The following is a 12,037-nucleotide window of genomic DNA, read 5'->3' on the forward strand; positions in this document are numbered from 1 at the left end:
TCGAGGAGGCTGCTCTCCAAGCTAGTCCAGGGCTCGTTAGGGTCATTATAAAGTCTTCGTAACAAGGTCTTGTGTATTAGCCGTCTTTGATTCAGAGGTTTGCCTCGGTTCGCTGGACTTTCGACTTCTGAGGAATTTCCGAGGGCAGCACGGCGACCGCTTTCCTGAAGAAGGGCACTCAATTTGGAATCCATAAACTTTCCGCTCGCCGGGCGTAGCAACTCTGCTTTTTTCCTCCCTCGGATTCGGGCGTGCTTCTTCCTACTTCTGCCCGAGGGACAGCCTGCGTGCAACGTAGCTTGCTGATTGCAGAAAATGCGGAACATTTGCGAGGGAATTAGTGCCGTTTTTGTTTCGAATGAAAATTCATTTATGGAAATGCACCGATACCTGCTAGAAGCACCCAAGAAAATCGAGATCCCACGAGCGTGGGAAAGCGAAGGGAAAGCAACTTGGGGAAAAAGAAAAGTAAGAACAGGGATGAAATGAAAGGTGGCAATAAAATTCAATTTCAACACACCCCGATAGATTTTTGATCCCCCGGACCGTTCCGTTTAGCCTTCATCCCGCGCACCCCCAATTACAATACCTGTTCGATTCTCATTGGCCGTTCCACCTAATCCCCGCGCCCTCGATTGCCGCTACCTGTTCTCGAACCGATTTCAAGAGAAAAAGAAAGCTGTGTAAACGGGCGCGAGGTGGAAATGAAAGTAAGGACACCCTGTTTTCGGATCGGCGTTTAAACAGGGCGAAGAAGCAATAGACGCGATTTCCACGGTAGCTCCGGGGATCAAAGTGCGCGAAGCTCCGAGGAAGGAAACGAAATTTGCTCGAGCACCCCGTCCTGCCTTAAATTTGTCTCCGCGCGGGATTACGGGGATCCGATACTCCGATGTCGGACAAAGGGGATCAACGAGCATCCTGCGAACGGCAAGGATTAAGGCCGACGAAGAAATTGAATTTGGCGGAAATCCGTAGACGCGGGACCACGCGGTACCACGCGAAGAGAATTGAGCAGCGCCGACGTGTTTCCGGCCGCACACCTGGCACTACTTCCCCAAACTGCTCTCCCTTGTTTCTTCCCTCTCTTCCCTCTTCCCCGAGGGTATCGCGAAGAGGAATCGTACCAGCGCAACGCGGAAGCCTGCTGTCTTATCAGTTATTCCAGGATTAATTGGCCTCCGTCGAATTTCCCCAGGCTCTTACTCGCGTGTAACGCGCATCATGCAGTATCATTATAGAAACGGTTGATTCTTTATTATTCCCCGGGCATGGTTCGCTCGTGGCACCGTGCTATTCATTTCGACGTATAAAAGAACCGAAAGGGTTGTTGCCGGCGCGCGGCGGCTACGTGGCTCGCAGATCAACCCCGGGTCATTTGCCAGCTCGAAATGAAGTTACTCGTACGAATGATAAAAAAGTGGCTTTCCGCGACGGTTAAAACAAAATCATCTCGGGGACGATATCATGTGAGTTTGGCCTGTTGAATGGGTCGAATTCGCATTGAAAAGTCAGCCCCCAGCGTTATGAACTGGTCGAATTATTATATTTTTATCGCATTTCGAGCAAAGTCATATTAAAATGCTTTATGCAGGCGAGTGACGATCAAAATTATAATGAATCGTTGCTTTCTTGTCTGAAATAAAATGGCATCGAGTTTTTCACTAAAATTTATCGGTTATACACTGAATTAGTACCTAAACATATGTAGGAGGGCATACTGTAATTGCAGCGTCGTGTTATCAACAATTACAGAAAGGGAAGTATTTTAGTGAATCTTAATAGTGTAAAAATTTATTGGACTGCCACAATTTTACATCACATTCAGAGAAGGTAAGTCTAATAATTCTGTGAATGAAAGAATATCTACTAGAAATATCTAATTAATTATATACATAAGGAATGTAATCGATTGAAATATTTTTCGTAACGAAAATAGCGTTTTTCTTTTAGCAGTATGTGTGTTCTCGATACCGCCTACCGGAAAACAATGGTTTCGACATAATGTTTGTTACATACGCGGCCACGAAATTTGCGGAGCAATCGAAATAAACTGTAATTGTCCAATATGCACATCCGAACGTAAACAATTTTAAAAATTCTATTTCTATATTGTTGTAATAAAAATAAAATCAAAGATCGATAAAAAAACATTAATAGAGGAAGAAATAATTAAAGCACATGTGAAAATGATTTTAAATACTCATATATACACGAATTAATCAATATTTCTTGAGTAGGCGATATTAGGTACACTTTTTTCAGGACCCGATTTTTGCATGTCTTACATATTTTTAATCACTAATTAAAATTTTCTAGGTTTTAACGATTCTAACTTATGCTACATGAAAGATGAATAATTTCTCTTCACTTTGAAACGAATTGCATGCGAAAATATCAATTATTATTATTCAATTGACAGCGATTTAACTTTAGATAATTTAAAACAATAAAATTCTGCCAATTATGTGACCGCCGCGGTGTTCAACGTGAAATTTTTTTATTGCCGCAGGCTTGAGCGAGGAAAGAGGCAGAAAGGGATTGGCAGTATAACGTCTACAGCATCCTGATCATGACAAAGCTGTTGAGGAACAGTGGGGTATCGACGCCGCTGTCTGCTTTCACGTGAACGCGCCAGCGTGCAGCCGCAGCAAATTTCATCCGTGCGCGAAATTTATTTGACCAAGCCCAGCAGATCGACCGTTAATGAATTTCCCGATATTTTACAAGCTCGCGAGGGGGGGGGCACGCGCCCTATCGCAGACGCAAGCCCGCTGAAAGCGGCTTCCTCCGCATCCGCCATCCCCGACCCTTGCGTCCAGCACCACTCGTTCCAGTATTTAAGAGGGCCATATATATCTTCCTGAGAACAGCCCTTGCAACCCCCAGCCGGACGGTTCCAATTTATTTGCAACGCCGCCGCATCTTTCATCGACCGTTCGTGTTTCCTTCAACGCACCGTCCAATCACACAGCTCGACTGCTCGTTTCTGCTTTTTTTTTCTCCCCCAGCGGATGCAACGCGACTTCGAATCGCAATTAACGGACAATAGATGCAAATATTTATCGATTGCCACAAATATTTCGCGCGCCAGACATCGAGACGCGCCGCGGATTCCTGGGAATGGAAATCATGGATTCTGAAGGAAAACATTTTTGCTCCCCGTTTCGCACCGGAGGAGTGTACACCAGGCAGCTAATAATACTTGCTCTTCAATGCTAAACAGACTCGCTGTTGGTTAATTCTTACCCTTATCTGCGGAGCGGAGAGAAAGAAATGTTGATTGCGACGCGACAGAAAAAGAGAGCTCGCCACCGGAGCGAGGAGAAGAGACGAAAGTTTTCAGCAGCGTTGGGCAGGAGGAAAAGGAAGGAAATCTCGCGTAATCCCCGGAGGAATAATCGACGTGGCACTCCACAATTTTTTCTCCCTAATTAACTGCTCATCGCAAAAGCGAGAGATTACTTTTAATTAGCTTCTTGAAGGGGACAGGGAAGGTGGAAACGGTTAAGCTCTCAGACGTACATGGCGCGCTTGAATTCAGTCATACTGTTAAGGCTCTCGGAAAACCGTTTTCACAAAAGGGATTAGTTAATAGAGCCAAGGATTCCAGCTCAGCCCGACAGGATCGGATATCAAACATTTGTTTCGGACGATTTTTTTATCCATTTTCCTAAATACCACGCGCCCTAATATTGTTGAAACTCTTATTTCCAGTCGCCCTGTTTATGCAGCGATTCATGTCTTTCAAGCGAGTGAGTATGTCTCAAAGCAGAGGTGGGCAAAATTTTTTATTTAAATTCTTAATTGAGCTAGTATCGACACTCACACAGATTAAGAATCTTTTGGAATTTTTTGTTTCGGATAAGCCTGAGCCGGGAAATCACCTACGCCGTGAACATACCTCTTTTTTTCGGTGCCATATCGACACTGTAAAAAAACAATTAAAACAAATTGCAAAAATTATTTTTTATTTTGTTTTTGTATAATATAAGCGTAGCTTAATAAATACTAAAAAGAAAAATATGCTGCTGAGAAAATTATCTTTAAAAATAGCTTAATTTTTCGGCGGTTCAAAGTAGAATGACCCCTTAAGTAATTTTTTATTTAGTTAATGCCCAAATCTGTCTCAGCGAATATACATCGTAGATACTTTATCTTTCTCTTGTGAAAGGATTTCCCTGTTCCTTACGTTCGACTCATTTGAACAAGAGCGATGCGTACATCTGCTGCATGGATGCTCGCACTGTCGACATACACGAAAGTTCGTGATAAAAACTGTCGCTTGAATGGATGTTCCCTATGCAGCCAGTTCGCAACCGTTGTGCGGGTGAATGTAAAACATCGTCGTCTTGTGGAGACGCATGCACACACTGTTTCTGTTTAAATCAGGGTTGATATTCGCAGGATGTATCGCGCACTAGAAATATCAATCATTCTCTTCGCAAGCGTCATAAAAATGTGAATCAACGCGAGATCTCCGCGGGATGGGCACACTATCAATCCAGCTGTAAGGAAGAGTCTGCCTTTAAAGAGCTTCCGGAATGCAGGAATTTTTTCCAAAAATTTCCTCATAAAGCTGAGGATGGTATTCGAAGAACGCTCGTCACTTTGACGTGCCATTCTTATAACAGCACGGTATTCCTTTTACTAGGTAATAAAGTTCCCCCGGGAGCATATTTTTAGGAATATTTAATTACTGCCGAGTACACTGCACTCTCGCCGACGGGGATAATTGGCGGCAATTGTCAGGAATGAAATACATTCGTAATCCCAGACATCCGCGCTCGCTTCATTTCCCGCTGACCCGGGAAATTGGCGTCTCAGCCCCGATTACTATCCGCGCGAAATACCTGCCTTACAGATCGTTCTTCAAGCCCCAAATTGGATGTCTCATGAACTCATTAACAGTTGGGCCGGACGAACGAATCCACGCTCTCATAAGACACGTTCGAAACACCTAACTAGTCTTCGACCGGGCGGTAACTCGATTCCGAACAGCCATCGGGGGCTCGAGGATCTTGGAAACAATTAATCTCCATTTACGGGGTCGCTTACCTTCGGGCTGGTGCGGCGCGTAGACGTTCAAGTAGAGGCAGTCCTCGCTCTGGTTCTTCAGGTACGGCAACAGCTTCTCCAGGTACTCGTAACGAACTGGCTTCACCTCGTCCCGCAGTTTCGGCACCACTTGCGGACACACGGGGGCGAATTCCAGGGATTGCCTCACACCGCGCCACGGCTCCGGCGATCTCGGTGGGGAGAATCTTAAGGATCCCACCGGAGGCTCCGCGTACGGCACTCCTGGAACATCGAGTACCCAGCTAGCATGATTGTCAATTGGCAAATCCCCGGGGCACGGGGCTTGTTTCATGGGGGATTATTTCCCGGAAGCACGTGCTCAGACCGGGAGCTGGCGATCCCGAGGACCCGACCTAGCTCACCGGTGCTCATGCGAGAGACTCGACTGGGACCATTTTGCGAGAGCCGACAGGAACGCCCAGGCTTCATAGATAATATAATAGGGGATCGGGAACTGCAGTTGGGCCAAACAACTGCCTCCTAGAATTTTTACTCAGCTGACTGGGGCACCGAGAGTGTACAGAGGCGAAATACTCTTCCCATTCCCGGTTGCATTCACAGTAAACAGTCGATATATCAGGGGAAACTCTCGCGGCAAATGAAAGTCCTTATTGTTACCGAGGGGAGCTCGGCTGGAGATGATCTGGCGCGAATTATCGCTAGGGCAATCACCGTAAAGTTTTATTGGGCCGTGCTCGGATCGATTAAATCGATCGCGTTCGTCCGGCATCCGTGTTAACACGCTCCACCTTGGCGGCAAGGATCACGGCGATCCATTTCATCCAATTCCCGGGTAAATTGGATTCCCGGGCCCCCGTTTCCTACGTAAAATATTAAATCGCGCGTCGCCTGAGCGGTGGGTACAAATCGAAAAGCCTGATTGTGAACGGTGGCATTAGAAACGTATGGGGCGAAATTGGAGCAACCTTGAAACTCTTGATTACCAGCGGTTCTCTTTCTCAGCGAGATCGAAACAGCTTCCGAACAGTGTCCAATCATCCCCCTCCCCATAATTGGAGATTATTCCTCGGTACGGTTAAGGCCGTTTCCAGGCGACGAAACGCGTTGCGAGCGGTCGCGGCTGAGGACGAGTCGTTGCCAAGGAATGTCAGGGGCTCTTGTAGAACTCGAGAAAGTGCACGGCTGTAGGCTGGCGTGCGAACGAGCGAGCGGTATACGCGGCGATGGAAGAAGGACGGGGAAGGGTAGCGTCTGTACCTGAAATAGCCAGCGCGGCTCTCGTTTCGGAGCCTTTGACGTATCGGGATTCTCGAAGCGCGGATACATCGTGGTAATGCAGCAGGGAAGCTGATGCAGCTGAGTGGAAACTTTCGTTCGCTGACCAAAGTTCAGCAACCATCGGCGGGCTGGCACTGGGGATCGTGGCGCACTATCGTTCCGCCGGCTGATAGGGCTCGATTGGGAAAGGGCGGAGGGGCTATGATTGGGCCCAGAGTTCGGAACTTACTGCCGTCCGACGTTTAACCATGATTGTGAACGGATTTCAATGGCCGTGATTGACTTTTCGGAGATTTAAACACGTACTCCACCTTACTTTCGGCATTTGCCGTGCCTCCGCTTTCACCGCGGAGAATTTCTGTCCGTTAGAGAGCCCAGTCAACTTTAGTGGCCTATTTATTTCACACCGTTAGCGTCGCTGGCGCGTGGTCACATTCGTTAGTATTAAACAACTAATCCTTTCAGATAATCGATATTCATGCAGGGAACCAAATGAAATATTGTCCCCGCGCATGTTATTCGTTCAGGTGTGATTCATGTTTATTCATGGTATCAAATTTGCCCCCAGAACGAAATTAATTTACAAATTTCTGCTTAACAGATACGATTCACCGAGGCGCGATGGAATTAAGAGGGTACTCTAGTGTAACTGCCCGTTTTTCCACGCCATCTTCGGGAATTTATTTAACAAAAACTATAAGTTTATGCTATCTGGCGTTTTGTCTGCATATTAAGGTATGTTTGAAGTAATACTTGGAAACTTTTTTATATAGTCGGTGGCGCGAGCTTCTTCAGAAAAATTCTTTTCCGTCATCGGAAATAGAAAAACTATGGTTGATTTTCTTTATTACGTTTGTCGCTAGGGTTGAAACCTCGGGCTAGCTGCTGTCTACACTATTCTATACTAGATACTAGTCTATATTGTGCGTCACCGCACATATATGCGATAAAAAAGATCAAAAAAATTCTGAGTGTTACTTCAAACATACCAGAATAAGCAGGCAAAACGCCAGAGAGTATATACTTATAGTTTTTGTTAAATAAATTCTCGGAAATGGTGTTGAAAAACTTGCAGTTACACTAGAGTACCCCCTTAATGCCAAGTACCTATTCCCCGTTTACTGTTACTTCGGGGAGTTCGCCCGCGACGCCAGCCAATCAGAGCTGTTTAACAATCCCGTGACAATAGAAACTGTCCGGGTATTGGATTCAAGTAGCCGATCCAGCATCCGCGGGGTTCGCTGCAATGAGATTCAGCAAGGTGTTCGAGACCCGACACTCACCCAGGAAAACGTCGACCGGCTGCAGATCGTGATTGGTCCTCGGCTGGGCCACCATGCCCCGCAAACGTCCCTGTTTCACCCGTACCTCTCTGGTCGCACGTTCCGGAGGCTCGTGGAACCTTGAGTGGTAGCCATATTGGGTCCTGGACTCGTAAAAATCGCGGTGCTCCGTGAGGATCTGGGTGCAGGCCAACAGCACGAGACCTACCAGCTCCAATCGCAGCATCCTCGACATTTGTTTGGTCGCTCGATGGCCGGGAAGCGCGGCAATGAATTTCAGCGGGAACACCTTGCGACTCGGCTGGCCTGGACAGAGTCACGCGCCGCGAAGCTGGTCGAGCAGCGGGATAAAAATAATTTTTCACCGTTCCTGCTTCTTCCGTTCTTGCACCGGATGCCGAGGGAAAGCCGGTACGCTCCTCGGCTATCTTTCGGTGGCTCTAGCTTTCACGGGCGACGCTATCCCGTCCCTGGTGGACGAAAGGCACACGGTGATCTTCCCCGTGCCGCGCCGTGCCAGAATCGTTTCGAGTCAGTTTTGGCACCACGTGCGCGCGTGTCTCACATTTTCGTCGACAGCTTCCTGGTCTCCTTTCCTCTGCTGGCGATCGATGCACTGACAGCTTCTCTGACATCACATTTTCGCGAGCCCTGGGTACCAGTGTTTGTCGAGCCTCTTTAACCGGCTACTAAATCCTCGCCGAGGTATTCACAATCTCACGGCACTGCACTGCTTCGTCGCACCTTCTAAGTCGAACGATCAAATGAAACGGGAAGTTCAGAGTCAAGCTCCTCCAGTTTCACGTCTGAAGAGACTCTCGTTCCACCGCGGCCGCTTTAAATATAGGTGACAGGCCACGAGAGCACCGCGGTCTCGACTTCGTGCTACGCTGACCGGCCTGATGGCGATTAAAAGCAGGCAAGAAGACTCTCCTAACGCTGTCCTCCACCGGAGATATTCTTGGGACTGAACAAGGGTGAACGTACGTACGCGAGGAGGGAGGAAGAGAGAGAAAAATAGCGGGCCGTGCACGCACTCTATTTCCGACCTAAATAGAACGCTCCTTCTGTTGGTAAACTTCGCGCACGTTCGCGCTAGAACGCCAGGTTCCTCCTCTTCCTCTGTAGAACATTCTCGTGCCAGGATTTATGAGATTTTTCATGAATTTTTAATCCCTAATGCCTCCACCTTTTGTTCGGCGGACCTCGCCGCACCCTTTGTCGCGGCAGCGTTCACAACACATTAATTTTATAAGGGACAGATAATGAAACGAGTGTTCATTGTAATGTAATTAGAGGAATTCCTTTTCCTCAGGGATCTCAAGTTGTTTTAACTGAAGACGGTTAGAAGAAGAATTTCTTAGCGAGGCGATACTATACCATCGAAAGGAATAATTAATCCAACGAATTAATTGAAAGAAATAAAAATACGTCGGGCACCGGGTCCAGCGGCGGCGAGCGAACCAGCTGGAAAAGTGTCAATTTACTGCATTCACGCCTCTGAAAAAGCAGCCATCAAAAGCGCTTCTGTCTCGTCGCGGGAATCATTCAATGAAATTTACGAAAAAACCTTGCCACGCGCGTGAAACGGTAAACCGGATTATGCGGGGGGCGAACTGAAACCAGGGCCGTTTTAACGCGCGTTTAAAGGCGGTCAATAGCGTTAAATTATGAATACCCGTGATTTACATCGCGACTAATTGTCGGCCGAATAAATCCCGCCCGGTGCTTCTCCCTTCCCTCCGTTCTCTACTCTCAAGTTCCGTTTTTTAATTTCTCTTTTAATAACCTCAGCGTAAAGTTTCACGGCTACGCGACGGTTATCGATCTCCCCCTGGCGCGATTTACACGCAAGCGAATCACGTTACGCCGAGTGAGAGCGAGAGCTTTCTCGATGAATGCGCAATACTGAATTCAATCGCGGGAACGCGTGATTTCGCTGGAGAGTTTTCGCTCCGGCGTGGTGGAATAGAAACTGACGGTATTAGGGAACCGTAGGTCCCGATTTATCGTATATTTTAGCGATCCGTTGCGATAAGGGCCCGAGGATAGGAGAGTGCGCGTTGCTTTTGTCGAGGATATTGAACTTTTGGCTGCCCTTGCTCCGAGCGACGCGGATATTCTTGGACCGCGTTATGCCGCTTTCTGTTCTGTCGTTGATCCGTCGATATTCCTAACAACAAGCCGCGAAGGAAATCCACCGGCGAGTAGTTCAACTAATCACCATCCCGCCCGTGTTACCTTCAGCTGCAGAGACAGGTAAACCGATCTCGATGGAATTCGGGACGAGAATATTTTAAATAAACGTGAACACGTTCACGCAAGCTCCCCCCTTTCGTGAAAAGCTGCAATCAGATGGATGAAAAAGAGGAGAGCCTTGCTGACCCTCAGCTTCCCAGCATCCCCGAATTAACACCCGAAATCGTTGAACGTACGTCGAATATCGCGAACTCAGTTTCGCCTCGATGGAACTCGCGAGCGAACTGAGTCCGTGCGTGCTAAAATTAAAACGCGAATACGTTGAGAAGGAAGCGCCGCCGGGCGGTTGCGTTACAAGCTGAAACTTTTATTTTCGGAGCAACGTTTCACCATCGCCCATCAAATTTTGGTGCACGCGTCTATGGGCCGGCTTCCCGAGGCTCTTCCCACAAATTATTCCGGAGAGAAATGCGAGGAAATAATAGCTGACGTTCGACAGCTAAAAGGAGTTTAGAAAAGTTCGCGCGCGGCTACTGTCACTGTAGGGGAGACCGGGGCTGGTTGTCTCAAGGGGTAGGTTGACTAATTGTTAATAACTTTGCACCGACACATGCTCTACTGCGGAAAGATTCACTGTAGATAGAAGTCACTTCTACGATGTCATCCATTTATGTCTGACCACGCGATCGCACGTTTTTTTAATAGTTATCAGCGTTAGTCGAAAATTGACTATGTAAGTAAATATTTTTTCTTAAAGATTTTAGTTTTTCTGTATGTAATGTTTATTAGACGATCTATTGACATAGTATTTTTGTTTATACATAAATAATTGAAGGTTATATAGATTATTGAAGTCAAAATCATCGGTCGGGGCTGGTTGATTAATAACGTTAACAAGGTTTAAATTGTTATTTTGTTATTCAGAAAGCGATTTTTATTTTTTGTTTAAATTTCACTGTTATAAATACATTATAATTTATGTTTAAGTTGAAAAAAATTTAAGTTTATTATTAAAATATGAAAGAAAGAAATTAATATTTTATAATGAGAAAACTCTTGTGACATTGTGTTATTTTATTACCACTGAGATAAGTTACTAATAATATTTTCTTAAATGATTGTACCTATAGTCAACCTACCCCATACTATAAGTCAACCTATCCCGAGCATGGAAGGTGTCAGAAAAACATTAAGATACCTTAATTGTTTTCACATTAAGTCAACTTTAATAATTTAATCATATAGCCAAATGTATGCCCTATCAAATATACTAACCGGTTTAATGATATTTCGCCCACATAATTTATTAAAAACCAAAATCTAAAAAACTGGCCAACCAGGCCCGGTCTCCCCTACGTAACGACGTGTTAAAGCACCGATAAGAAGGCTTGGAGAAGTCCTGGGGGCGAGAGGAGAGTTCGTCGATGAGTGGCTCCCCTTCAAAAACACCTCATTTACGTTAATGAACTTACTTGGTTGCCGAGACGCATGAGGAAGGAAGTGCATGACCCCTCCGTAGAAACAGGGGACTCGAAAAGTTTAACGACACCCACCCCTATATCCACGAACCAACAATCAAAAGCGTTGTTTAATTAACAAATATAATTGAGCATATAATTTGTTATAACCAATTGCTCGATTCGAACTGTATCGTCGGTTTCAAGTTTCAACCCGCACCCCCCACTGCACTCCGCCCAGCAGGCAGCCGAGCGTTATATTTGATATTTACAAGGGAAACTCTCGTCCGCCGCGGACGAAACTAAACAATTAATTTGAATGCTGCGCTCTATCTTAACAACAACCACGACGTTTTCCAATATTTTCCAACAGGCTTTCTCAACCGAAGCATTATGCATTCACAATGGTGCAACGTACCGTTCCTCTGGCTACGTACGATCGTAGAACAAACGGCTGCGATATGAAGATAAATAACATGTGGTGTGTAAACAGTTCGTTCGTGATACATGCCAATCGCTGGAGAATTTATCCGTCTGCGAAGTCGGCTTGTTTAGTCCAGCTGGAAATCATCCGGCTCGCCCTCTTTCTTCGGCAAATATTTTTTCCACCGACAGGGAAACCGGTCGATCGAGAGACATAATTGTCTTTTCTATTTCGGAACCCTGTCTTCCTTTCACATTATGTGTTCAGCAAGTTCTCGAACGTACTGGGACACTAGATCGCTGGAAAAATAGACAGCAGCAAGTCAACGCGTCTGTAAATCAAGCAAGTGCCGTGGG

General features: G+C 46.2%; 1 protein-coding gene across 5 annotated transcripts in view; it reads right to left on the reverse strand.

Annotated features, from left to right (window-relative positions):
- Positions 1-10,070, reverse strand: part of LOC143376163 (uncharacterized) — a 52,823-nt gene extending 42,753 nt beyond the window's left edge. Inside the window, exons 1-4 of one of the 5 annotated variants that reach the window (XM_076826099.1) lie at positions 9,843-10,070; positions 8,285-8,348; positions 7,602-8,252; positions 5,059-5,301 (exon numbers count right to left, since the gene is read on the reverse strand). In XM_076826099.1, coding sequence (XP_076682214.1) covers positions 5,059-5,301; positions 7,602-7,836 — 478 coding nt within the window. In that variant the 5' untranslated portion in view covers positions 7,837-8,252; positions 8,285-8,348; positions 9,843-10,070. Of the gene's footprint in view, positions 1-5,058; positions 5,302-7,601 lie in introns of all 5 variants that reach the window. The other 4 variants (XM_076826098.1, XM_076826097.1, XM_076826096.1 and 1 more) reach the window with 4 other exon arrangements.
- Between the last annotated feature and the right edge of the window lie 1,967 nt (positions 10,071-12,037).

This window comes from Andrena cerasifolii, chromosome 14, assembly GCF_050908995.1.
Source record: "Andrena cerasifolii isolate SP2316 chromosome 14, iyAndCera1_principal, whole genome shotgun sequence".
Classification (NCBI taxonomy): Eukaryota; Metazoa; Arthropoda; class Insecta; order Hymenoptera; family Andrenidae; genus Andrena; species Andrena cerasifolii.